This window comes from Cricetulus griseus, chromosome 7 (assembly GCF_003668045.3).
Source record: "Cricetulus griseus strain 17A/GY chromosome 7, alternate assembly CriGri-PICRH-1.0, whole genome shotgun sequence".
Taxonomy (NCBI): Eukaryota; Metazoa; Chordata; class Mammalia; order Rodentia; family Cricetidae; genus Cricetulus; species Cricetulus griseus.
This window is the reverse complement of record NC_048600.1, coordinates 2,564,117-2,589,753: the sequence shown is the minus strand read 5'-3', so window position 1 is coordinate 2,589,753 and position 25,637 is coordinate 2,564,117. Positions and strand designations below refer to the sequence as shown.

General features: G+C 39.8%; 1 protein-coding gene across 6 annotated transcripts in view; it reads left to right on the top strand.

The window, feature by feature from the left end:
• Evi5 (ecotropic viral integration site 5) overlaps window positions 1-25,637 on the top strand; it is a 130,929-nt gene that overhangs the window by 61,902 nt on the left and 43,390 nt on the right. For 5 of the 6 annotated variants that reach the window (XM_035447450.1, XM_027425919.2, XM_035447449.1 and 2 more), the window contains 5 exons: window positions 4,692-4,826; window positions 6,520-6,660; window positions 8,722-8,880; window positions 20,231-20,377; window positions 22,595-22,690. In XM_035447450.1, coding sequence (XP_035303341.1) covers window positions 4,692-4,826; window positions 6,520-6,660; window positions 8,722-8,880; window positions 20,231-20,377; window positions 22,595-22,690 — 678 coding nt within the window. The remainder of the gene's footprint in view (window positions 1-4,691; window positions 4,827-6,519; window positions 6,661-8,721; window positions 8,881-20,230; window positions 20,378-22,594; window positions 22,691-25,637) is intronic. The other variant, XM_027425922.2, reaches the window with a different exon arrangement.

Genomic DNA, 25,637 nt, shown 5'->3' with positions numbered 1-25,637 from the left:
TCTTTCAAGGACACACCCCTAGTGTACCCCTTCCCCCACTATACCCCATTTCCTAAAGGTTCCATGTCCTTTTATCTGAGTGATTCGGGATTTGACCTACAGCAGTTGGCCCCTGAAGGTGAATTGAGGTGGGCATAGCTGTAGAGATCTGGAAGGAGCAGGCTTTAATAGGCTGCTGTGTGGCCACTGGAAGTTTGTGTAACTTGACAGCTGAGAGTGACTCTTGAATGAAAATGACCCTCATAGGCTCATGCGTTTGAATGCTTGGTCCTAGTTGGTGGACTGTTTAGGAAGTATTTAGGAGGTGTGGCCTTGTTGGAGGAGGAATGGCAAGGGTTGTGGGCTTTGAGATTGTAAGCCTAAGCCAGACCCACTCTCTTTCTCCATCCCCATCTCACTGAACTGTAAGCACCCCCAATTAAATGCTTTCTTTTATAAGTGTCTCTTTACAGCAACAGAACAGTAACCATGATGAGCAAAGAGTTAAGGATGGAAAGTTAGAGCATCTGTTCCAAAGTAGATTTCAGAATCAATTGGTATGAGGACTGTCCACAATAGCAAGTGTAATGATCTCACTTAAGATTGAGTATATTTAGGAATATAGAGCATTCAGTGTTCCTACCAGTAGAGGGTTTTAACTGATGAAATGGGTAATATGAACAAACTCGCAGTTGTAGTCCCTTAAGATTTTGTTTTTAATTATATGTGCTGTATGTTGCTGGCTGTGTGCAGTGTCCACAGAGTCCAGAAGAGGGCTTCTGGAGATGGAGTTAGAGACAGTTGTGAATTTCTAGATGGAGGTACTGGAAATTGAACTCAGGTCCTCTTAACCACCGAGCCATCTCATGAGCCTCAACACATTTGTAGTCTTTAAATACTCCATCTCAGTAACTGGTAAAAGCCAGTTGGTGACAGGTCATTATTGAATAGAAACTCTGAAGAGTTCTGTTGCCATATTGAACTGATGGGCATTTGTAAAACAATATCAAAATACACATTAAAGTATGTGTAAAGTATAATTCTGGGTCATAATTTATATTGTATTTAATATTTTTACATGCATGTAATGTTCTTTGATCTCTTAAAATTTAAAAGAATTAAAATATCTTCTTTGACTTTATCATCATTCAGTTAGAAATTAGTAATAGAGGGACTAGAGAGATGACTCAGTGGTTCAAGTATTTGCCAGGCAAGCATTTAGATACCTGGAATAAATGCTGAGTGGGAGCAGCATTCTGTCTGTAATTCCAGCACTTGGAAGAGGGAGATAGGATCCTGGAAGCAAGCTAACTAATCAGACTGGCTTGTATTGGCACAGTAAGCTTTTGACAGCTTTTGCCTCTGTGGAAAGCAGTCAGGGAAGGCTCCTGTCATCATCAACCTTGGGCCTCTACACGCACTCACTTGTAACACACACACACACACACACACACACACACACACACACACACACACACACGGGGGTGGGGGGAGAAGTCAGATAGAAAGCTAACCAATCTGAATCCAGAGCATCTGAGTCTGCAATGATCAGTGAATCTGATAGGCCTCTGTCTATAATGACTAAAGACGGGAGAAACAATAACCAGGATCAGGAGTAACAATGACTTTTTGCAGATAAAGCACAATTGTTTTATTTCATATTCTGAGTTTTTCTGATTCTTCTCCAGAGTGCCATTGTACTATTTATAAACTGGATTCACTTAGACGTTTAGATGAGAGAGAACATTGTAGAATTCATTCTGTTTTTAATCAGAAAGTGAGTTGTGTCCTAGACCAGTGGCGAATTTGGTTACCAGGCTTAGTTAGATTGATTACTGTACCTTCCTTTTGTAAAGATGTGAGTTTATCTTTGCAACTGTTAAGCAGTCTAGTGGGAATATGTTTGCACCAAATAGCTACAGCTGACTACAGATGCTTCTTGGTGTCTTTAGTCTGATTGATTCCAGGAAGTACACTTAGATCTATGGCTGCTCAAAATCCTCACATAGCTGGGCATCATAGTAACATATACCCTCCTCATATCTTTCTGTGTACTTTACATTTAAATTTATAGGTTACGTATGCCTCATCAGTGTAATTAACATGTAAATAAATAGTTATAACTTAGAAAATAATGTCAAGAAAAAATAATTATTTAATACATTTGCGAATTTGTGAAACTTTCCATCATTGGGTTGTGTCCATAAATAGGGAGTCCACTGGTGTGGGGGTCCATCTATCTGTGTTCATTGTCTTTTATCTAAATGTTTGGACATCCATGCATCTGTGTAAAGTTAGTTATTTCATGAGTTTTCCAAAGTGGTGGTTTTCACTTTTTTCCTCACTTGTTCTGCACTTATCAGTGTTCTTTTGAAAGAAAATTCTTGTCTTTCCTCCTTTAACTGCTTTTCCCCCAGCCCCTCACTAAAGCCTCTTTTGTGTCACTTTTGTTTATTCAGTATTTCATATGATCTTAAAGAGTTCAGTGCAACTGGTGTAATGATGTGATACTCATTTAAAATTTAAAAGTGTAAGGCTTGCCTTTTGCTTGTTTATCATTGGAAGTTGTAAATATTCCTAAGTAATTTGAGAAAATATGTTCAATAGTGTGGTGATATTTTATTTATGATTTATTAAAGCTCGCCTGAGGATTCAGAAAGCAAAGCGAGCCTCAAGCTATAGAGGCTAGGCAGTGGTGGCATACACCTTTAATCCCAGGACTCAGGATTAGGAGGTAGCTGGATCTCTGTTAGTTCAAGGCCAGACCGACTACATGAAATTGATCCAGTCCTAAAGAGAAACAGCTCACACAAAGGTGATCTCAGCACCTGGGATCATATGCCTTTAATCCCAGCACTAGGGAGGTGGAGACAGTGATAATGGCTGGGTAGAGAAAGGAATAAAAGGCAGGAGGAGACAGGAACTGAGAACTTTTATATTTATATATAATGTTTGTCTTTCATTTTAAATAAATAAGAGCTCACTACAGTGAGAGTATTTGTTTTCTTAACATTTCCTTATCATTAATAGTAATTGAAAATAACTGGAGAAATTTTAATTTTAAAGGATTTAAGCAGTTTTTTAGGTATTAGAAGGAAATCATATTTAAGTGATGGGTGTTTTTTGATAGTACTGGAATTTGAATGCAAGGCTAATGCATGCTGGACATGTGGTCTGTCCAGCTAGCTGTGTCCCTAGCCCTGTTTTTACTTTTTGTGTTGATATATGGTCTTACTAAGTTGCACATAGTGACCCAAATTCACTCCAGCCCAAACTACCTTTGAGTTTTTCATTCTTTTCTCTTAGCTTCCTAACCGCTTCAGTTATAGGCATGTGCCACTATGCCTGATAGATTTAAGAACAACAACAACAACAAAACCCACAGCCATTTTGGACACATGGGTAGGGATGGTTGTGAACATTTTTGGGGGCCATGTACCTGGAGATCAGAATATGCATTTTTGTTACAGAAACCTGTTCTCGAATACTCTGCATTCTGTAATTGTTTATTTCTTCTAGATGCTTGCGAATGTGACAGTCACATTCATAAGACTGTTTTACTATTTAATTTTGTGTTTACATGTACTATTACACATTTTTGTCTTGGGAGTAAGTAAAAACATATTTTAAAAGTAGATGTAAATTGCTAGGTGGAGATTTGAGTAAAATGGAAACATAAAAATGAGGGTTTGCATCAACATCATCAGCGACATTTGTGATTTATTTACCTGTTGTTTTGTGCTACAGCTTTTACATGTAATGGGCTTTACGAAACTGCAAGTGGCCTCATTGGCACATGTCAATGCCAGTGGCGTAAAGAGGGAAAGGGAAGATAGATGTCATGCCTTGGTGATTTGATTTGTTAGTGTAGCATCTGTTGTTTTTCTCTTCTTATGCTAATCTATGCACATATTTTAAAGAAATTGACATTTCTAAAGCAATACAATTTTGCTTACTTAGGGCTTAAGATATTTCGCCTTATTTGGTGTGCCATTTTTTACTTTCGACGCATTAAAATCTAATTTTTAGGCTTTATTTGCTTCTGTAGCCTGTTAATGAGCTACATAAGCAGTCTTAAGATATTGTATTGTCTATACTGCAAAGGGTAAAAGGGAAGTTAATGTTTTTTGTTTACCTCAACTTTAAATAATATGTCAACATGCCACCAGCATAAAAATCATGGAGTTAATGTGCTTACTTAATTTTATTCTTTTCGTCGTAGTACTGGGTGTTGAACGAAAGGGACTTACCCTGAAAACAGTTAGTGTCTTGTTTGTAACCATACTCAGCAAGGATTAGGCACACATCACATACTAAGTGACCATGTGAGGCTAATGGTTACCATGTTGTCTGTAGAGTCAGAACAGATCTTTAGTATCTTGAGAGGTAGACAGAAAGGAGACAGGTGCTTCATATGAACAGGGTTTAGGAGTGGAATAGCTCGTTACCAAAACCCATTACACAGTCATCCCCAAAGGCACCAGAACCCACCCACCCTCCCTCCCTCCCTCTCTCCCTCTCTCCCTCTCTCCCTCCCCCTTTTAAACTCATTTGTTGGAGAAAAGGAAATAATTTGGAATACTGGGTAGATCAAATTTTACTTTTTAGTTGCCTATAATACCCACATTATATGATTTCATTATTTTTCCTGTATGCATGTATTTACATGTTTGTGCTTCCATAAAATTTCAGTATGTGTCTCTAACCTTTAGCATAAATGCAGCTCCACGTACAACGAAGATTTTGTGCTGCAGCTGGAGAAGGAATTGGTCCAAGCCAGACTGAGTGAGGCTGAGTCTCAGTGCGCACTGAAGGAGATGCAGGATAAAGTGTTGGACATAGAAAAGGTAAGCAAGACTGCTGCGCGCCGCCTGCTGGATATAGAAAAGGTAAGCAAGACTGCTGCGCGCCGCCTGCTGGATATAGAAAAGGTAAGCAAGACTGCTGCGCGCTGCCTGCTGGATATAGAAAAGGTAAGCAAGACTGCTGCGCGCCGCCTGCTGGATATAGAAAAGGTAAGCAAGACTGCTGCGCGCTGCCTGCTGGATATAGAAAAGGTAAGCAAGACTGCTGCGCGCTGCCTGCTGGATATAGAAAAGGTAAGCAAGACTGCTGCGCGCTGCCTGCTGGATATAGAAAAGGTAAGCAAGACTGCTGCGCGCTGCCTGCTGGATATAGAAAAGGTAAGCAAGACTGCTGCGCGCTGCCTGCTGGATATAGAAAAGGTAAGCAAGACTGCTGCGCGCCGCCTGCTGGATATAGAAAAGGTAAGCAAGACTGCTGCGCGCCGCCTGCTGGATATAGAAAAGGTAAGCAAGACTGCTGCGCGCTGCCTGCTGGATATAGAAAAGGTAAGCAAGACTGCTGCGCGCTGCCTGCTGGATATAGAAAAGGTAAGCAAGACTGCTGCGCGCCGCCTGCTGGATATAGAAAAGGTAAGCAAGACTGCTGCGCGCTGCCTGCTTCCACACCTGCCAGGAGCCATGGCAGACTCTTAGTGAGTTCCTGCCGAAGAGCTGAATTAGACCTGATGCTTTTTACATATAAGACCTGAATGTTAGTTATGAGTCAGCAAATAAGGAAATGTTACTGGTTGCTCAATGGTGAGTGCTTGCCTAGAATGCATGAGGTCCTGACTTCAGGCCCTTGTCCCACATGAAGCCAGGTGTGGTGACGACACACATCTGAATCCCAGCACTCAGGGTTTACAGGGAGCAGTTTAAACTTAGCCTGGTGTACAGGGGACCCCTTCTAAAGGGAGAGTGGAAAGGCAGAAGAAAAAAATGGCTTTAAGGCTGTCAATTAAGAGAATCCTTTCCTGTGTCTGAAAGTTAGACTATTCTCCACTTGTTGTTCAGTCAGATTGTTACTACAGCTCTGTATGTAACTTACAATGGGTGTTGTTGGCACTTCTAGTACTTACTGCTCTAGCATTCAGTATTGTTTCTAGCTATATTTTCGTGTTTCCTAATAAAACTGAAGATTGATTTTTTTAATTTCTTTGAAGAATTACATTGGAATTTTTATGGGCATTGCATTGAATCTGTAGATTGCTTTGGTGGGATGGTATTTTTGGTGTTAATCCTACCAGTGTATGAGCATGGGAGATCTTTTCATCTTCTGATATCTTCTTTAGTTAAGAGTGCCAGTCCTTCCTGGTTAATTTCTTACAAATTTCCATATTTCAGGATACAAATAGAGAGCTGGGTGGTGGTGGCGGCGGTGCACACCTTTAATCCCAGCACTTGGAAGTCAGAGACAGGTGGATCTCTGAGTTCAAGGCCAGCCTGGTCTACAGAACAGATTCCAGGACAGGCTCCAAAGCTACACAGAGAAACCCTGTCTTAAAAACCAAAAAAAGAATACAAATAAAGATGAATTCAGTCCCCAGAATCCACATGGTGGAAGGGGAAAACTAACTCCTGCAGGTTATCATCCAACCTCCACAGATGTGCGCATGTGCACACACAGGCATACAAAACTAATTTTTAAACAATGTGGTAAGTTTTAAAAGAAATCTCAACTTTTCCCTGACTTTAGAAGAACAACTCGTTCCCTGATGAGAACAACATTGCAAGGCTTCAGGAGGAGCTCATCGCGGTGAAGCTCAGAGAAGCGGAAGCCATTATGGGTTTGAAAGAACTCCGACAGCAAGTCAGAGATCTAGAAGAACACTGGCAAGTAAGTCAGACTTGTGCTTTTCCAAAAGGAACTAAAACGAAAGTACTTAGTTTGTATGGATTTGAAATACCTGGTGATCAACAGTAGGCAAAAAAAAAAAAAAAAAAATCTTGCTCAGTGTCACAATTGAGAACATTTACAACTTGGAAGTACATTTAAGATGTGCTTTATATAATTCTTAAAGTGAAACAAAAGATAAAATAGAAACCAGATCATGTTTTTTTTTTTTTTTAATTTAATATAATTTTTTTCAAGGCAGGGTTTCTTTGTAGTTTTGGAGCCCGTCCTGGAACTCGCTCTGTAGACCAGGCTGGACTCGAACTCACAGAGAGCCACCTGCCTATGCCTTCTGCTGGGATTAAAGGTGTGCACCACCACCACCCATGAAAACCAGATCATATTTTTTATTGCTTTGAATTTTTGCATTGTTCACCTTTTCCTAGTGAACTATAAAGAAATACTCTTCTTATATAGTCCAAAACTTTTCATTTTATTAAATATTTTTATCCTTTGAGAATGTCGTACATGTATACGATGTATTTTGATTATATTCACCCTCATGCCTCCCCCAAATCATCCCAGATAATACAGTTTACCTTTCCTTCCAACGTCAGACCCTCATTTTGTTCTTTTAGACTCACTAGTCCCATCTGTGCTGCCCATACGCTCATGGGTATGGAGTCAGCCATTTGAGCATGATTGATCTACCAGGGGTTGCATTCCCTTGTCCAAGAACAACTGTCAGTAGCTCTTTAGCTGTGGGTGGGAGCCCAAGAGCCTGCCCCCTTCATGCTGAAATGTTGATTGGCTTCATCTTATGCAGGTTTTGTGCAGGCAACCACAGCTGCTGAGAGTTCTTGAGTACGATGGTCCCATCATGTCCAGAAGACATTATCTTGTCCTGGGCTTCCCCACCCCCTCTCCCACAGTGGCTCCTGAGCCTTGAGAGGAGGGGCATGACCCAGGTGTGTCGTTTATGACTGACCACTCCATCACTTTGATCAGTTGTCAGCTTCTGTGTTAGCTGTTGCTCACTGCACAAAGACTGACCTGTTAGAGGGCAGTTTGGTACTCTGTTCATGTAGCAAACAAAGATTTGCTTTGCTGTTTTGGTACATTTCTGGGAAGTGTGAAGCAGCTGAAGGGGGCACCAGTGTATATTTGTAAATTTCTGACATCTTTTGAAAATGCTTATCACAAAATAAATGATACTTTAGGTATATTCCTATAAATGTATCGACTTGTAAGGGAAATTTGATAAAGAACAAAATGTAGGGGGCTGGAGAGATGGCTCAGAGGTTAAGAGCACTGACTGCTCTTCCAGAGGTCCTGAGTTCAATTCCCAGCAACCACATGGTGGCTCACAACCATCTGTTATGAGATCTGGTGCCCTCTTCTGGTGTGCAGATATACATGGAAGCAGAATGTTGTATACATAATAAATCAATAAAAGCTTAAAAAAAAAGTAACAACATGTAAGGAGAGAATGGAGTTTTAAAAACTGCTGTTTCAGAATGGTGATCTTGGCTTGAACTGAGAGTGGGAAGAGACCTCTAGTAAAGACTGAAATTAGTCTTTGAGGGGCCTGTGAGACCAGTCAGTGGAAGGAGAGACTTGCTGCAAGGCATGACCAAGGCTGAGAATCTGAATTGGTTCCACTGGACTCACAAGGTGGAAGAGAACTGACTTTTGCAGGTTGTCCTCTGAGCTCCATATGTGTGCCATGGAGTACTCCCAAACATCGAATAAAATGTAATATAATTTTAAAAGAACAAAAGAAAGTAGTCCTTGATATTGTCATTTTTTTTTAAATGTATTTTGAAAAGTACCCAGCTGCAACAAAGTATCAGCTAAGTGGGGCCTGGTTATGTGTATCTGGAATCCCAGCAACTTAGGTGGCTGAGGCCGGAAGATCATAAGCCCCAAACCTAACAGGAGTACAATGCAAAAGCTTCTCTCAAACAAATAAAAGGATCTTGGACAGTGCTTAAATATGTGCTCTATAAAGTTAACTCTTATTTTGATAAAGTGTTTGTTGCAATACAATGTTTTATGCTTCAGCGTCATTTAGCTCGAACTTCTGCGAGATGGAAAGATCCGCCCAAGAAAAATGCTTTGAATGAGTTACAAGATGAGCTGATGAGCATTCGCCTTAGAGAAGCAGAAACACAGGCGGAAATAAGAGAAATGAAGCAAAGGATGATGGAAATGGAGACACAGGTATGATGGGCAGGCCTGATTGGCTTGCAAGTAGCACTAGGTCAGAGTCTTACACAGCTATTGTCTCAATTTTTTTATGTTACAAAAAATAACATTGAGGAGATACTATAAAGTTATGAAGAGTGAAAATCTAGGTTTTAAATAGGAAATTTAAATTCCATGCCATTGTGTTTAGGGAGTGGTAAATCAGTAAAAAAATTAACATTGTTTCATCCTTAGAATTAAGGTAAAAGGTGAAGTCTAGACAGCAGTTTTCTAGTCTTCATGCAGAAAACTGAAAGTTTCCTGCTCTTACTCTCTTGAGATAGGGTCTGTCATTGAACCTGGAATGGTGGCAACTTACATTTTTTTACAATTAAGCTAGCTGGCCAGCAAGCTCCAGTAATTTTCCTGCCCATGTCCCCAACACCCTAGCTCTAGGTTCAAATGTGAGCCCACCTTTTACACAAGTGCTGACCATCTAAACTCGGGCCTTTATGCTTGTTCACCAAGCACTCTTGCTCACAGCCATTGCGCCAGCCCTATTTTGTTTTAGCTTTGTTTGTTTTGGGTTTTGGTTTTTTTTTCTTCTTTTTCCAGACAGGGTGTGCAATGTCCCTGGCTGGCTTGTTGTTCACTCTGTAGCCTGAATTAGTCTCAAACTAGTGACAAACCAGCCCCAACCTTCCCAGTGCTGGGATTATAGGCATACACATTTTTTCCCCAGAGGTTTAATCTCTGCTTTGACCCTTCGATACATTTTAAGCAAGCCAGACTCCATCTGGGTTTATTAGTGTTGGCTGATTGCACAAATTAAGAAGGGAAATTCATATAGAGCAAGGTTCCTCAACCTGAATGCGTAGCATTTGGGCTAGAAGTTGTTTATGTAGCTAGCCTGTGCATCTCAGGGTGTTTAGCAGCAGATGCTCTTCTCTTTCTCCATACATTTTCAACAGAGAATCACAGATGTCAACTGTTATGGAATGTGACCCTGAGTAATTAGTTTAAAATGTAAGTCTGGAATTAGCTCCTCAGGTCCCTTCTCTGTGTTGCACCCTGTCCTAAATGTGTGTGCCCTAAGATGTGCAGGTTGTTTTACTGACAAAACTTGTTTGCATTGTAAATTGGGCTTTTATGAATTATGTTTTTGTGACCTGTATTTCACATAAAGTTGTCCTGTGGGATCCACGGTGCAGATTGTGGGATCTTCAGATGCCCAAGTTCCTTAAATAAAATGGTTTATCATTTGTGTGTAACCTATGTGCATTCTCTAGTATACTTGAAACCATCCCCAGGTATGATGTATAATAAAACACAGAAGCAATAGAAATGATTGTTACACTCGATTATCTAGGGTATAATTACAAGAGAAGTCTGCATATATGCAGTACAGGATACAATAAAAAAATATTTCAGTCAGCAGTCTGAATTCATGGATACATAGGGAAGGGCAACAGTGCTTATTACTGATTTTCAGAGTATTTTTTCAGTCAGTAGGGGGCGCAGTTTACTTCCGTCTCATTCTGTATTCTAGTGAACAAATACGGTGATTCCGTGCCAGGCATGCCAGTGTGAATATTCAGTTTCTTTAGGATAAACATAACTGGTTTCATATCATCCAGTTACTTTCTCAAAAGGTTTTGTTGAAATTCAATGAAGTTTTATTGAAAATAAATAAAATATGTGAGAGGCTAAAATTATGAGAAGTCAGATTTTATAAAGGGAGGCTTCATTTATTTATTTGTTTGTTTGTTTGTTTAGTTTTCTGAGACAGTTTTCTCAGTGTAGCCTTGGCTGTCCTGGAACTCGCTCTGTAGATCAGGCGGGCCTTGAACTCACAGAGATCCAACTGCCTCTGCCTCCCAAGTGCTGGGATTAAAGGCTAGTACTACTACTACTCTGTGGGAAGTTTTATGAACAAAATTTATACACATATATGTGTGTATTTGTATATGTGGTGGTGGGGGGTGTGAGTCAAATTCCAGACATGGTTTGGAGAACCTTTGAAACATGAAGTGTTGCCCAGTCATTAAAGGATGGACAGCTGAGCAGTCAGATGTCACAGACTGTAGCAAATATGACCCAGAAACCAAACCTAAGTTCAGAGTGAGAGACAAGTTGCTACCCCACATATGAGAGGACATTTAACTACAACTAGGTAATCTGGGGAGTGGCTTTCTAGAGGACACGTGTTTCAAACTATGCTGTACAGGCAGCTGAGACTTGTGCTAGATTTTCCTATGGGTCTCTGGTTTGTAAATGCTAAGACCTTGGACTGGTAGTAATCATGAAGTTTTTTGAAAAGTCAAAAAAAAAAAAAAAAAAGCTATGGTACAATGATAGTGGCGTATAGTTAGCTGCAACATTATCGTGAGGGTCCATGTAGTCACTGTCCAGAATTTGTTCATGTTGGTATGTGTCACTCCAATTCCTTCATGGAAAACACTTTCAGAACTTTGACTGCTGAGTATATCCCAGTGTATTGAACCGCTGTCCTCTTTCTATATGCACATTCTATGTTGAAAATAGCTCTACTCTGAGCATTCATGTGTGAGTTTGTGTTTTTTCCAGGAGTTTATTTAGTGTGATGGTCTCTCTTTGTGCTTTGAACACTGTTGCCGTCTGGATCATTTGGAACTCTTACCTTGTCAGGATAGTGATTTTAAATGCATAGAGCAAAATACATGACTGCAAAAACAGAGCAGTTATTCTGAGGTGGGATTTTCAAAGCACTAAAACAGCTGTGTGACACAGAACATATGCACACAGAAACACTCAAAATGCTGTGACACAGAACATATACACACAGAAACACTCAAAATGCTGTGACACAGAACATATACACACAGAAACACTCAAAATGCTGTGACACAGAACATATACACACAGAAACACTCAAAATGCTGTGACACAGAACATATACACACAGAAACACTCAAAATGCTGTGACACAGAACATATACACACAGAAACACTCAAAATGCTGTGACACAGAACATATACACACAGAAACACTCAAAATGCTGTGACACAGAACATATACACACAGAAACACTCAAAATGCTGTGACACAGAACATATACACACAGAAACACTCAAAATGCTGTGACACAGAACATATACACACAGAAACACTCAAAATGCTGTGACACAGAACATATACACACAGAAACACTCAAAATGCTGTGACACAGAACATATACACACAGAAACACTCAAAATGCTGTGACACAGAACATATACACACAGAAACACTCAAAATGCTGTGACACAGAACATATACACACAGAAACACTCAAAATGCTGTGACACAGAACATATACACACAGAAACACTCAAAATGCTGTGACACAGAACATATACACACAGAAACACTCAAAATGCTGTGACACAGAACATATACACACAGAAACACTCAAAATGCTGTGACACAGAACATATGCACACAGAAACACTCAAAATGCTGTGACACAGAACATATACACACAGAAACACTCAAAATGCTGTGACACAGAACATATGCACACAGAAACACTCAAAATGCTGTGACACAGAACATATACACACAGAAACACTCAAAATGCTGTGACACAGAACATATACACACAGAAACACTCAAAATGCTGTGACACAGAACATATGCACACAGAAACACTCAAAATGCTGTGACACAGAACATATGCACACAGAAACACTCAAAATGCTGTGACACAGAACATATACACACAGAAACACTCAAAATGCTGTGACACAGAACATATACACACAGAAACACTCAAAATGCTGTGACACAGAACATATACACACAGAAACACTCAAAATGCTGTGACACAGAACATATACACACAGAAACACTCAAAATGCTGTGACACAGAACATATACACACAGAAACACTCAAAATGCTGTGACACAGAACATATACACACAGAAACACTCAAAATGCTGTGACACAGAACATATACACACAGAAACACTCAAAATGCTGTGACACAGAACATATACACACAGAAACACTCAAAATGCTGTGACACAGAACATATACACACAGAAACACTCAAAATGCTGTGACACAGAACATATACACACAGAAACACTCAAAATGCTGTGACACAGAACATATACACACAGAAACACTCAAAATGCTGTGACACAGAACATATACACACAGAAACACTCAAAATGCTGTGACACAGAACATATACACAGAAACACTCAAAATGCTGTGACACAGAACATATACACACAGAAACACTCAAAATGCTGTGACACAGAACATATACACACAGAAACACTCAAAATGCTGTGACACAGAACATATACACACAGAAACACTCAAAATGCTGTGACACAGAACATATACACACAGAAACACTCAAAATGCTGTGACACAGAACATATACACACAGAAACACTCAAAATGCTGTGACACAGAACATATGCACACAGAAACACTCAAAATGCTGTGACACAGAACATATGCACACAGAAACACTCAAAATGCTGTGACACAGAACATATACACACAGAAACACTCAAAATGCTGTGACACAGAACATATACACACAGAAACACTCAAAATGCTGTGACACAGAACATATACACACAGAAACACTCAAAATGCTGTGACACAGAACATATGCACACAGAAACACTCAAAATGCTGTGACACAGAACATATACACACAGAAACACTCAAAATGCTGTGACACAGAACATATACACACAGAAACACTCAAAATGCTGTGACACAGAACATATACACACAGAAACACTCAAAATGCTGTGACACAGAACATATACACACAGAAACACTCAAAATGCTGTGACACAGAACATATACACACAGAAACACTCAAAATGCTGTGACACAGAACATATACACACAGAAACACTCAAAATGCTGTGACACAGAACATATACACACAGAAACACTCAAAATGCTGTGACACAGAACATATACACACAGAAACACTCAAAATGCTGTGACACAGAACATATACACACAGAAACACTCAAAATGCTGTGACACAGAACATATACACACAGAAACACTCAAAATGCTGTGACACAGAACATATACACACAGAAACACTCAAAATGCTGTGACACAGAACATATACACACAGAAACACTCAAAATGCTGTGACACAGAACATATACACACAGAAACACTCAAAATGCTGTGACACAGAACATATACACACAGAAACACTCAAAATGCTGTGACACAGAACATATGCACACAGAAACACTCAAAATGCTGTGACACAGAACATATACACACAGAAACACTCAAAATGCTGTGACACAGAACATATACACACAGAAACACTCAAAATGCTGTGACACAGAACATATGCACACAGAAACACTCAAAATGCTGTGACACAGAACATATGCACACAGAAACACTCAAAATGCTGTGACACAGAACATATACACACAGAAACACTCAAAATGCTGTGACACAGAACATATACACACAGAAACACTCAAAATGCTGTGACACAGAACATATACACACAGAAACACTCAAAATGCTGTGACACAGAACATATACACACAGAAACACTCAAAATGCTGTGACACAGAACATATACACACACTCAAAATGCTGTGACACAGAACATATACACACAGAAACACTCAAAATGCTGTGACACAGAACATATACACACAGAAACACTCAAAATGCTGTGACACAGAACATATACACACAGAAACACTCAAAATGCTGTGACACAGAACATATACACAGAAACACTCAAAATGCTGTGACACAGAACATATACACACACTCAAAATGCTGTGACACAGAACATATACACAGAAACACTCAAAATGCTGTGACACAGAACATATACACACAGAAACACTCAAAATGCTGTGACACAGAACATATACACACAGAAACACTCAAAATGCTGTGACACAGAACATATACACACAGAAACACTCAAAATGCTGTGACACAGAACATATACACACAGAAACACTCAAAATGCTGTGACACAGAACATATACACACAGAAACACTCAAAATGCTGTGACACAGAACATATACACAGAAACACTCAAAATGCTGTGACACAGAACATATACACAGAAACACTCAAAATGCTGTGACACAGAACATATACACACAGAAACACTCAAAATGCTGTGACACAGAACATATGCACACAGAAACACTCAAAATGCTGTGACACAGAACATATACACACAGAAACACTCAAAATGCTGTGACACAGAACATATACACACAGAAACACTCAAAATGCTGTGACACAGAACATATGCACACAGAAACACTCAAAATGCTGTGACACAGAACATATACACACAGAAACACTCAAAATGCTGTGACACAGAACATATACACACAGAAACACTCAAAATGCTGTGACACAGAACATATACACACAGAAACACTCAAAATGCTGTGACACAGAACATATACACACAGAAACACTCAAAATGCTGTGACACAGAACATATACACACAGAAACACTCAAAATGCTGTGACACAGAACATATACACACAGAAACACTCAAAATGCTGTGACACAGAACATATACACACAGAAACACTCAAAATGCTGTGACACAGAACATATACACACAGAAACACTCAAAATGCTGTGACACAGAACATATACACACAGAAACACTCAAAATGCTGTGACACAGAACATATACACACAGAAACACTCAAAATGCTGTGACACAGAACATATACACACAGAAACACTCAAAATGCTGTGACACAGAACATATACACAGACACTCAAAATGCTGTGACACAGAACATATACACACAGAAACACTCAAAATGCTGTTACAGAACATATACACAGACACTCAAAATGCTGTGACACAGAACATATTCACAGAAACACTCAAAATGCATTCCTGTTTCTGGATAAAGTTTGGGGTACTTACAGTCATAATTTAAACTGCACTATAATTGCCTCATCTTTTTGTCTTTCTACATTACTTGTGTACTTACATTTCTGATACACATATAGGAACTTATAACATTGAGTTTGACAATTTTTTTTAACACAGAATATGCTAAAAACTACCAAACTCTATGCTTAGTTGAGGTAGTTTTAGAAATGCGGTTTATCTCAGTAAAACTACAAATGTCTGACCTCACAGTTTTCTTATAACTGCCCTCCCTGCTTAGTTCATATTTTGTGGTACTGTTTGTTGAGTCTTTTATTCCTTCCTTTTCTTTATCTCTTGGGTTTATTTGGTTTGACTTGTTTAGTGTCCCTTCAAGCAGATCCTTAGTGGTTGCTTTGTGTTTTACAATAGTGCTGCCTTCAAATAATAAATGTTGAGTTAGAGGCAACAGATTGTCTGCTTTGAATTTGTACATAGTAACTGCAGCATGTTGTTGGACCTTCCTAACCTTTAAACTATGATTGTCATATAAATTATGTGAATAATTTTGTCTTAATTGAGTGTTATTTTGCCCTAGTGAAATGCATGTTTCTTTCAGTTGACTCCCCTTCATGTAGATTGTGTTTCTGTCTGGTGTCTCTTTATTTCTGCGTACAGACTTGTTTTGTTTTGCTTTTTGAGACAGGGTAGCTATGCAGCTCTGGCATTGGACTCACAGACATCCTCCCGCCTCCTGCCTCCCAGTTACTAAGATTCAGGTTTGGCATTATCACATCTCGTTTTGAAGACATTTTGTGCTCCTCTGCTGGCAATAGATTTCCTTTTTTGTTGTTTTGTTGTTGTTGTTGTTGTTTGAGGAAGACTTCCCCCACCCCCCAGGTTTCAAGCTTTTCTTTAATTGTATATGTGTGGGGGTATGAGCTTGTGAGTCAGGTACTCAAGGAGGCCAGAGGTATGGGATGCCTTGGAGCTGAAGTTACAGCAGGTGGCTGTGTGCCATTGGTGTGGGTGCTCTGCAAGAGTAGCATGCACTCTTGACCCCATGAGCCGTCTTGTTGGCATCTACTTCTCCATTTTAAAGGACTGACACTGCTTTTCTTTCGAAGATGTTTGGCTGGGTTCTCCTTTTCCTGGTGGTATTGGCAATATGTCTGTGCACACACCTCACTTTCTCTTACCCCTCATAACTATGCTAAGTTCCCCGTGAGATGATTCACTTCTGTGTCAGATGCAAGACTGCTTTTGTACACTGTACTGTCTCTTGTTAAATCTCTCCTTGTTTCTTCCTTGCCTTTTCACATGGCTTTGTAAGTTTTTGCGCCCATTTTCATCATGTGCCCCCACAAATATACATTGAAAAGGATACAGCACAGGGAAGGTGTCAGCAGCAATTGGGTATCTTGTATAGGACAGTAACTAAGGTAGGTAGATTTGGTGCCTAGAAATGGGTCCACATTTCCTGCTGCCGGGCCTTTCATGTGGCAGAGTTGAATTAATACTGTCAGATGTTCTGAGCTGAGGTTTGCTCTGTGGTTGTATACCATGCACCACAGGGTTCAAATCCCTTTGGCAATACCTCATTTTCAGAATGAGGGCTGTGTAGCACAAATAATAAAAACCCTGAGACAAATACTGGGGTTCAGATTGAAGATCAGAAAAGCAAAGCAGCCAGCCACTAGCTCTTACCTCTACTCAGACCAAAAGGGCAATCGTGTCTCCACAAACCCTTGTGGTGGCTGGAGAGTGAATGCTGCATGAAACCCTGCTCCTGTCTTGTATACTTCTCTAGTGCTGGGATTAAAGGCGTGCACCACTACTGTCCAACTTCTATGGCTAACTAGTGTGCCTGCTGGGATTAAGGTGTATACCACCACTGCCTGGCCTCTATGTCTGTGACTAGCTTTGCATTCTGATCTTCAGGCAAGCTTTATTAGATCATGAACAAAATATCATCACAGAGCTGGTTTCCCAGAGGGCTTTTCTCAGAAACTTATCATACCCTGGAATTGGGACTATTTCCAGCAGTGTTATTCTCTGTTACTCGTTGCTGGGAGTTGGAGTGGCAAGGTTTCTTCTCATTTTCTGATATAGCTGCCATTTGCTTTTGTAACTGCGGTATTTGGCCTTCTAACGCTTCTGCCCACCAGTGGCTGTAGTCCTCGGTCCAGAACATATTACTGCCTCTTCTTCCAAAGACAGCAGTGTGTGCTGGTCCTGTGCCAGGTAAAGCAAATACGAGCCAGCATGTGCCACCTATACTTGAACACTAGAGATGGAAACTCAAATCTACATGGTCATACATGACAAGCATCTAACCCACCAAGCCATCTATCCAGTCCCTCATTGAATTTTTAATTTCAGTAGTTATATTGATCTTTAGAAATTCTATTTGATTAGTTCTTAAATTTGCAAAATTTAGCCAGGTCTGGTGACATATTTACAACACTCAGCAGGTAAAAGCGGGAAGGTTGTGAGTTTTAGACCCACCCAGGCTACATAGCAAGACACTAGCTCAAAAAAACAAAACAAAACAAAACAAAAAAATGAGAACAGGGTGTTTTGGTCAAATTCACTCTTCCTCCCCTCCCTGCTTATACTTTAAAATGGCTCTAAATACTGCAGGTGGCTACTCCTGACTTAGCCTGTCACATGCCGAGACAATATGCGTGTCTCCCTGTGCTACTCCTGGATGTTTCTCCTACTACTTTCTTGCCTAATGCTTTTTCTTCTCTCCCCCCCCCCCTTTCTTTTTCCCTAGACACGGTTTCTTTGTATAGTCCTGGCTGTCCTGGAACTCGCTCTACAGACCAAACTGGCCTCAAACTCACAGAGATCTACCTGCCTCTGCCTCCCGAGTGCTGGGATTAAATGCATGTGCTACCATGCCCAGCTCTTCCTTTTTGTCTCTTTAATAATTTTAAGCATTTATTTATGTAAAGTCCTCATATAATTTCCTTATTATGAGGAATTCTTAAACTATACGCTTGTCTTTTTTGTCACTGTTTCTAACCCACAGTTAAGTCTTGAAATGTGGTTTTATATTTAGTTGTGGGAAGTGTTTTCATCTTGAGATTCTTTGCAGCTATATTGAAGGAATATCCATCTGTTTCAGGTGTAGCACATATAACAAAGATTGTAGGACATTTTGAACTCAGTACTAAAATGCCCATTATAATTTGCAGTCAGAATTCACAAAGTAAAAATGAGTAAGAATAGACTTACAGGTGATGGTTTTGATAGGTATTCTTCTGAGTGTGGTCAGAAGATAAGAAAAAGTGAAGAAATTTGGCAGTGGAAGATAGTTTTGGAGTCTATATGTGGAATTACCCGATTTATTCCCCATTAAAAGTGGAGGCAATGCCATTTTTCATGGAATGAGGTAGAATGAATCAGATGACAGTGGACTGAACGAACTGAGCGTCCACTGTGCCCATTTTTCTGCAGGAACCCTTCCATATACCTTCCTCACATAATCTTTCGACACAGCCAGAGGGCCAGTAGTCGTGTCCACCTATTTTTCCAGTATACTGGAATTTGGTAGGATTAAATAACTTGTCCAAGACCGGAGAATACACGTTCACAGAGATCTTGCCACATATATGCTGTTCATATAGTTCTGGAGATGTCCAAGTAAAAACATAGCAAGTATTTTCGTATGGACAAGAGAACTAGAGACTTAGAGATTCTTAATCATCAAGGGTCAAAGCCAGACTTGAAAGCTGTCTGTGACCGAGCACAGGAAATCCCACTCTGCGTCCTTGAAAAGAAGCTTCATTAGACAGACGCTGGGGACTATAGGGCATGTGACACACAGGGTGATGTGAGAGAGTTTGTGCTTTATCTCCTCATGTATGTCCCCAGGGTTCAGAGATACCCGCCTCTAGGTCGTATGTGAAGGTCTTCATAGTTTATAGAATTTTTTTTTTGTATAAATGGTATATTTAGGTTTAAATTTTTGTTTAAGTATTTCTAGTGTTTTGAAGCATGGACTCGTGTAGCCCAGGCTAATCTCAAATTCTATATTATAGAGACAAAGCTAACCTAGAATTCCTGGTCCTCCTGCCTCCACCTTCGAAATCCTGGGATTACAGATGTATGCTACCATGCCTGACTGTTATGTTGATTATAATTTTTAATTTTCTTTTGGAGGGTTCAGTTTTTTTGTTTTAAAGGTTTATGTTTGAGACATGAGTCTTGCTGTGTAGTGTCGGCTGTCCTGGGATTCACACTGTACCACAGGTTGTCCTTGAACTCACTTGATAGTCCTTCCTCAGCCTCCCGAGTGTTGGAATTATATGTGCTGCACACTTGACTGAGGGTTTGTTTTTATATCTTTTATCCAATTTTTAATAAACATTTTAAATAGTTTAAGACTGTTAAAGTGTAAGATTTACAGATAAAAGTTCATTAAAAATGTCCAGTCTTGATTCTATAGTGAGTCTATTTATATTTCCCATTAGAATCAGATCAATAGTAACCAACTTCGAAGAGCAGAACAAGAGGTGACCAGTTTGCAGGAGAAGGTACATTCCCTTTCTGCGAAGAACAAAGGATTGCTTACCCAGTTAAGTGAGGCAAAGCGCAGACAGGCAGAGATGGAATGCAAGGTAAATGTCGTGTAACGATGCCTTTTATAGACTTATTTATCATGATTGTGTTTTGTCTTTTTGAGACAGGCTTTCAAGATAATGGCCCTGACTAGTCTGGAGCTTGCTGTATAGACTAAAGTGATTTCAAAATCTCATTGATTCTTTTCCCTCTGCCTCTCATTGCTGGGATCGCAGCTAGATTAAATTTTCAGACAAGGTTAGATTATCTTGTTCAGAGGGTGAATTGCAAGGAAGACACCTCATCTATCTATCTATCTATCTATCTATCTATCTATCTATCTATCTATCTATCTATTTATTGAGACAGAATTTCTCTGTGGCTTTGAGGCTGTCCTGGAACTAGCTGTTGTAGACCAGGCTGGTCTCGAACTCACAGAGATCCACCTGCCTCTGCCTCCTGAGTGCTGGGATTAAAGGCGTGCGCCACCACTGCCCAGCAAGACACCTCGTTTTTAACTTTGGACGTGGTTAAGTTACTGTCTTACACTGGCTTAGACTAGAGTGGCTTTTCAAAGTTTCTTTTGACTAGTGTCTCTTTAAAACCTAGCTTGTACCTGAAAATGCAGGTAATTGGAGAGGTTGAAGCAGTCAGTACTGATATGCTTTCTGGGTAACAGAGAGAGAAGGAGGAATGTGTGTGTGTACAGGTAAATTAAGAAAAATGAGTACATTTTCCATTCTTTTAATCTGTTTGTGTTACATGAAGCTTTTTGTTCAAAATCACTACAAGTATTTGAAATAAATTGAAATTTTTTCACAAAAAGACCATGTAGTAGCTTTAGCTAATGAGAGGGACAGATAGATGGTCGGGGCATCTGTAGAGGAGAGGAGGATGGATGCACATACATAAACGTGTGTGGGAATAACTAAAGAGACGTGTGTAGTCTGAACCTTAGAGTCGGTCACTGGAGGGAAGCTGTGACGGAAGAGGAACTTACTCATATCCTTAGCATAGTTGCTTTAGTAGTTGCTGTGCCCTTCATGTATTCAAGCCTCGCTGTTCTCTGAGAACTGACTTCCAGTGGCACACATAAAACTGTAATTCCATCAACTTGCTCTGGTGTCATTAAAAACCAAGAGTGCAGCTTGAGTGGTTTATCAGTGTCACCGAAATCCAGAGATGAAATTACATCCTAATAAATATTCATGGCTGTTAGAATTTAGACTGAAGAAATCTGTAGGCAGTATTGACAATTGTGTTAACTCAAGAATTGACCCTTTTAAGATGTAGAATGGGGCTAATTTAAAAATGAAGTGGTGCACATTGAGGTTACATTGGATGATTTGTCACACTGGTAGCGATAGACTTTATGTTGCCACGTCGTCCTTGTGATTTGTCTGTAACAGAGAACTAACCAAATACAATGTTCTTTTGAAGTGTTTGTGGAATTTGGACATGAAGATACTTGCTTTGAGTTTTTCTAAGTAATGGATTAAAAACTCAGGACAGTAGAGGACTGAGCAGACTGATAGAATTTCCACTTAGGTTTTATTTGTTCATTAGTACCCCGTAAAATATACTGAGGATACTAACTCTGATGTCCTCCTTGTATGTGAACTCTAAATTGGTTCAGCCTTCTTTAGATCCCATAGACCCTGGTAATTAATATTGGTGTACTAATTGTTATTCTAGCACCTGGTACTTGTCACATTTCCCTGTGAGAGTGCAACAATTCAGTAACAACTATAATCTTTTCAAAGAAGCCAGTCCCTTAGTCTCATAAATTAGATTTATTTTCATTAAGTTTTATATGATTAAAGCTTAGGGTTTGTTGGTGAGTAACCATTAAAGCTCATTTTATTTTCCATTTATACAAAGTGTCTTAATATCTGTATTATCAACATTAGTTTTACTCTATAAATGAGTTTGAATATTTTCACTTAAAATATTACAAGCCTATAATCCCCAGTTTCAGTCCAAAATACTCTGACCTCCAAAGTTTTTCTTTTTCTTTTTTTCTTTTTTTTTAAATAAATTTCACACAGGTTCATTTGGAGGTAACATCTGATTTGAACTGATAGATGGTCACTTATAAGTTGTTTTTGTCCCTTTGGGTGTGGGTGTTTATAGCTGACTGCATCATTATAGGTGCTTTCTCAGACAACTGCTGGGTAATATTAGTGCACTTTATGCACCTTAATATTTTGTACAATCTGAAAAATCTCAGTTCCAAACTCCGCTGGTTTATTCCTGTGTTTTTCTTGGTGCTGCAGAACAAAGAGGAAGTCATGGCTGTGAGACTCCGGGAAGCTGATAGCATAGCCGCCGTGGCTGAACTGCAGCAGCACATTGCCGAGCTTGAAATTCAGGTATGGTGTGTTATGGCTCCCTCTCTGTGCACCAGACCTACTTGCCCTGTGTTGGTATCTGCCTCCTGGTGACTGTGGAGGCCAGAGGTTGAAGTTGAATGTGTTCCTCCATTGCTTTCCACTTTATTCACTGAGGCGGGGTCTCATACTCTGGCTAGTCTTGCTAATCAGCCTGCTCCAGGAATCCCTTGTATCCTGCGTCTCTGCCTGCCTGGCATCATAGGCAGCTAGCTGCCACGCTCAGCTGACACTTCCATGGATGGTGAGGACCTGAACTTGGGGCTTCTCACTTGGGTGGTATGCGCTTTATCCACGGAGAAATCTCAGCCCTCGGGTGCACTTTTATTTATACATAACATAAAATAATATCAATTCTGTGATATTAAGAATATTTATGCTGTTGTATGGCCACTAACACCATCTGCCTCAGAATATTTTTTCATTTCCCGCATGAAGCTCAGTGTGTCCAGTAAGTACTAACTTGACACTCCTTCCTTCCATAGTCCCTGGCACTCACCATTTAGCATCTTATCTCTATGAATTTGACCATTCCAGGTACATTCTATTGGGAACCATGAAACATATGTCCTTTTGTGACAGGCTGATTTCACTTATCATGAAGTTCTTAAGGTTCATTCATGTAGTGCGTGTTATAATTTCTTTCCTTTTTAAAGTTAAGTGCGTCCTTCATGTGTCTACTGCATTTTTGTTACCCACTCATCATTTATCTGCCTGTGCTGTTGTGAATGACACTACCGTGATCAGAGAATCGTAAATACCTACGAGAGTCCCTATGCATCATCTAGAAATACTGCGTCATACACTAATTCTGTTTAGTTTTTTGTGTAGTTGCAATGCTATTTTCTGTAAAATGTACTGTTTTCCATTCCTAACTTCAGAGCATAAGAATTCCATTTTTTCCCACATCTTCACCACTACTAACTAATTTTCAGGAGCTTAGAAATCTGTCATCCTGGTGTGTTTTAGGTGGCATCATCTCCTTACTCTGATTGGTGGTTTCCCAGTGGGTAGTCAACACCAGGCATCCCTTTACCTGATATTTAGCATTTATATATTGTCTTTTGGATCTGTTTATCTTGTTGGTGATGAGTTGTAGAAGGTACTTGTGTATTCTCAATAGCAATCTCATGTCAAATGATGTGGTTTATATTTCTCCTGTAGGTTCTTTTTAAGATTTATTTTTTATTTTATGTATATGGGTATTCACCCTACCTTGTGTGCACCATGTGCATGTAATGCACACAGAAGCCACAAGAGGGTGTCAGGTCCCTACAGGTGGTTGCTAGCCACCACATGGGTTCTGGAACAGAACTTGGGTCCTTTGCCAGAGAACGCTTGCTCCTAACTGCTGAGCCGTCTCTCTAGCACCAAGGTGTAACAGGTCTTTCTTTGTGCCACCAGCTCCCAAATAATGACATGGAGACTTTTTATTAATTATGAAAGCTTGGCTGTAGCTTAGGCTTGTTAACTAGCCCTTTGTTGTTGTGGTTTTTTTTTTTGTTGTTGTTGTTGTTTTGTTTTGTTTTTCGAGACAGGGTTTCTCTGTGGCTTTGGAGGCTGTCCTGGAACCAGCTCTTGTAGACCAGGCTGGTCTTGAACTCATAGAGATCCGCCTGCCTCTGCCTCCCGAGTGCTGGCATTAAAGGCGTGCGCCACCACTGCCTAGCTCTTAAACTTTAAATTAACCTGTTTATATTAATCTACCATTTGTCATGTGGCTCCTTACCTCTCCTCAGTTCCATACTCAACTGCTTTTGTATCTGGCTGGCCAATCTCCTGCCTCAGATTCTTTCCCAGAGTTCCTATCTCTCTCCGGAAGTCCCGCCTATCCTCTCCTGCCTAGCTATTGGCTGCTCGGCTCTTTATTAAACCTATCAGAAGGTGCCTTCGGCAGGTGAGGTAAACAGATATATACACATAATGTACAAAAAGATTATCTCAGCACCAATAGTAACACTTTTTCTTTGTTGATAATGTCTTTTGATGCACAAAAGCCTTTTATTTTTCTTAAGTCCAAAGTCTTAGCAGAGAACTTGGGTTTTGCTTTTGTTAACAGTGTAATAAGTCCATTTTGAGTGTTACTTCATCATATTTCTGCAGTGTCACTTCTATTTCAAAAACAAAATTTAGATTTTTAAAAGTAAATGTGGGGCTGGAAAGATGGCTCAGAGGTTAAGAGCACTGACTGCTCTTCCAGACGTCCTGAGTTCAATTCCCAGCAACCACATGGTGGCTCACAACCATCCATTATGAGATCTGGTGCCCTCTTCTGGTGTGCAGATATACATGGAAGCAGAATGTTGTATACATAATAAATAAATAAAATCTTAAAAAAAAAAGTAAATGTGGGTCAGACATGGTGTCAGATGTTATTCCAATCATTTGAGAGGATAAAGCAGGAGATGTCAGGCTTGGGCACTAAATAGTCTTAAACTTTTCTCTGACTTGTGTGTGTTAGGGTGCTATAAGTTTGGATTTCTTAGATTCTAGTATTGGTGAGCACATGGGTTTATCCATGTCACAAATGACAAGATTTCTTTTTGTTACTAGTTTTTTTTTTTTTTTTTTTCTAGGTAGCATGTTACTGTGTTGCTCACACTAACCTAGAAGTGTATAGGGCTCAGGCTGTCCTCTAACCTATAATCCTCTTGCTTCTGCTTTCTGAGTGCTAGGATTGCAGGGTGCAATCACAGCTAGCACAACTCCCATCTTTTTAAAGGCTAAGTAGCATTCCATTGTATACATTGACATCTTCTGTGTCCACTCCTCAACCAGTCCATGCTTAGGTAGGGTTCACGTTTGACTTTGGTGAAATCAGATTTTTTCCTATTCTACCCCAAAGCTTCTGTGTGGGCATAGTTTTCCTGTGCCATTAGCCGCTCCCAAATCATCACTTAGAAATGTAATATTAATTGTAAATGCTCAG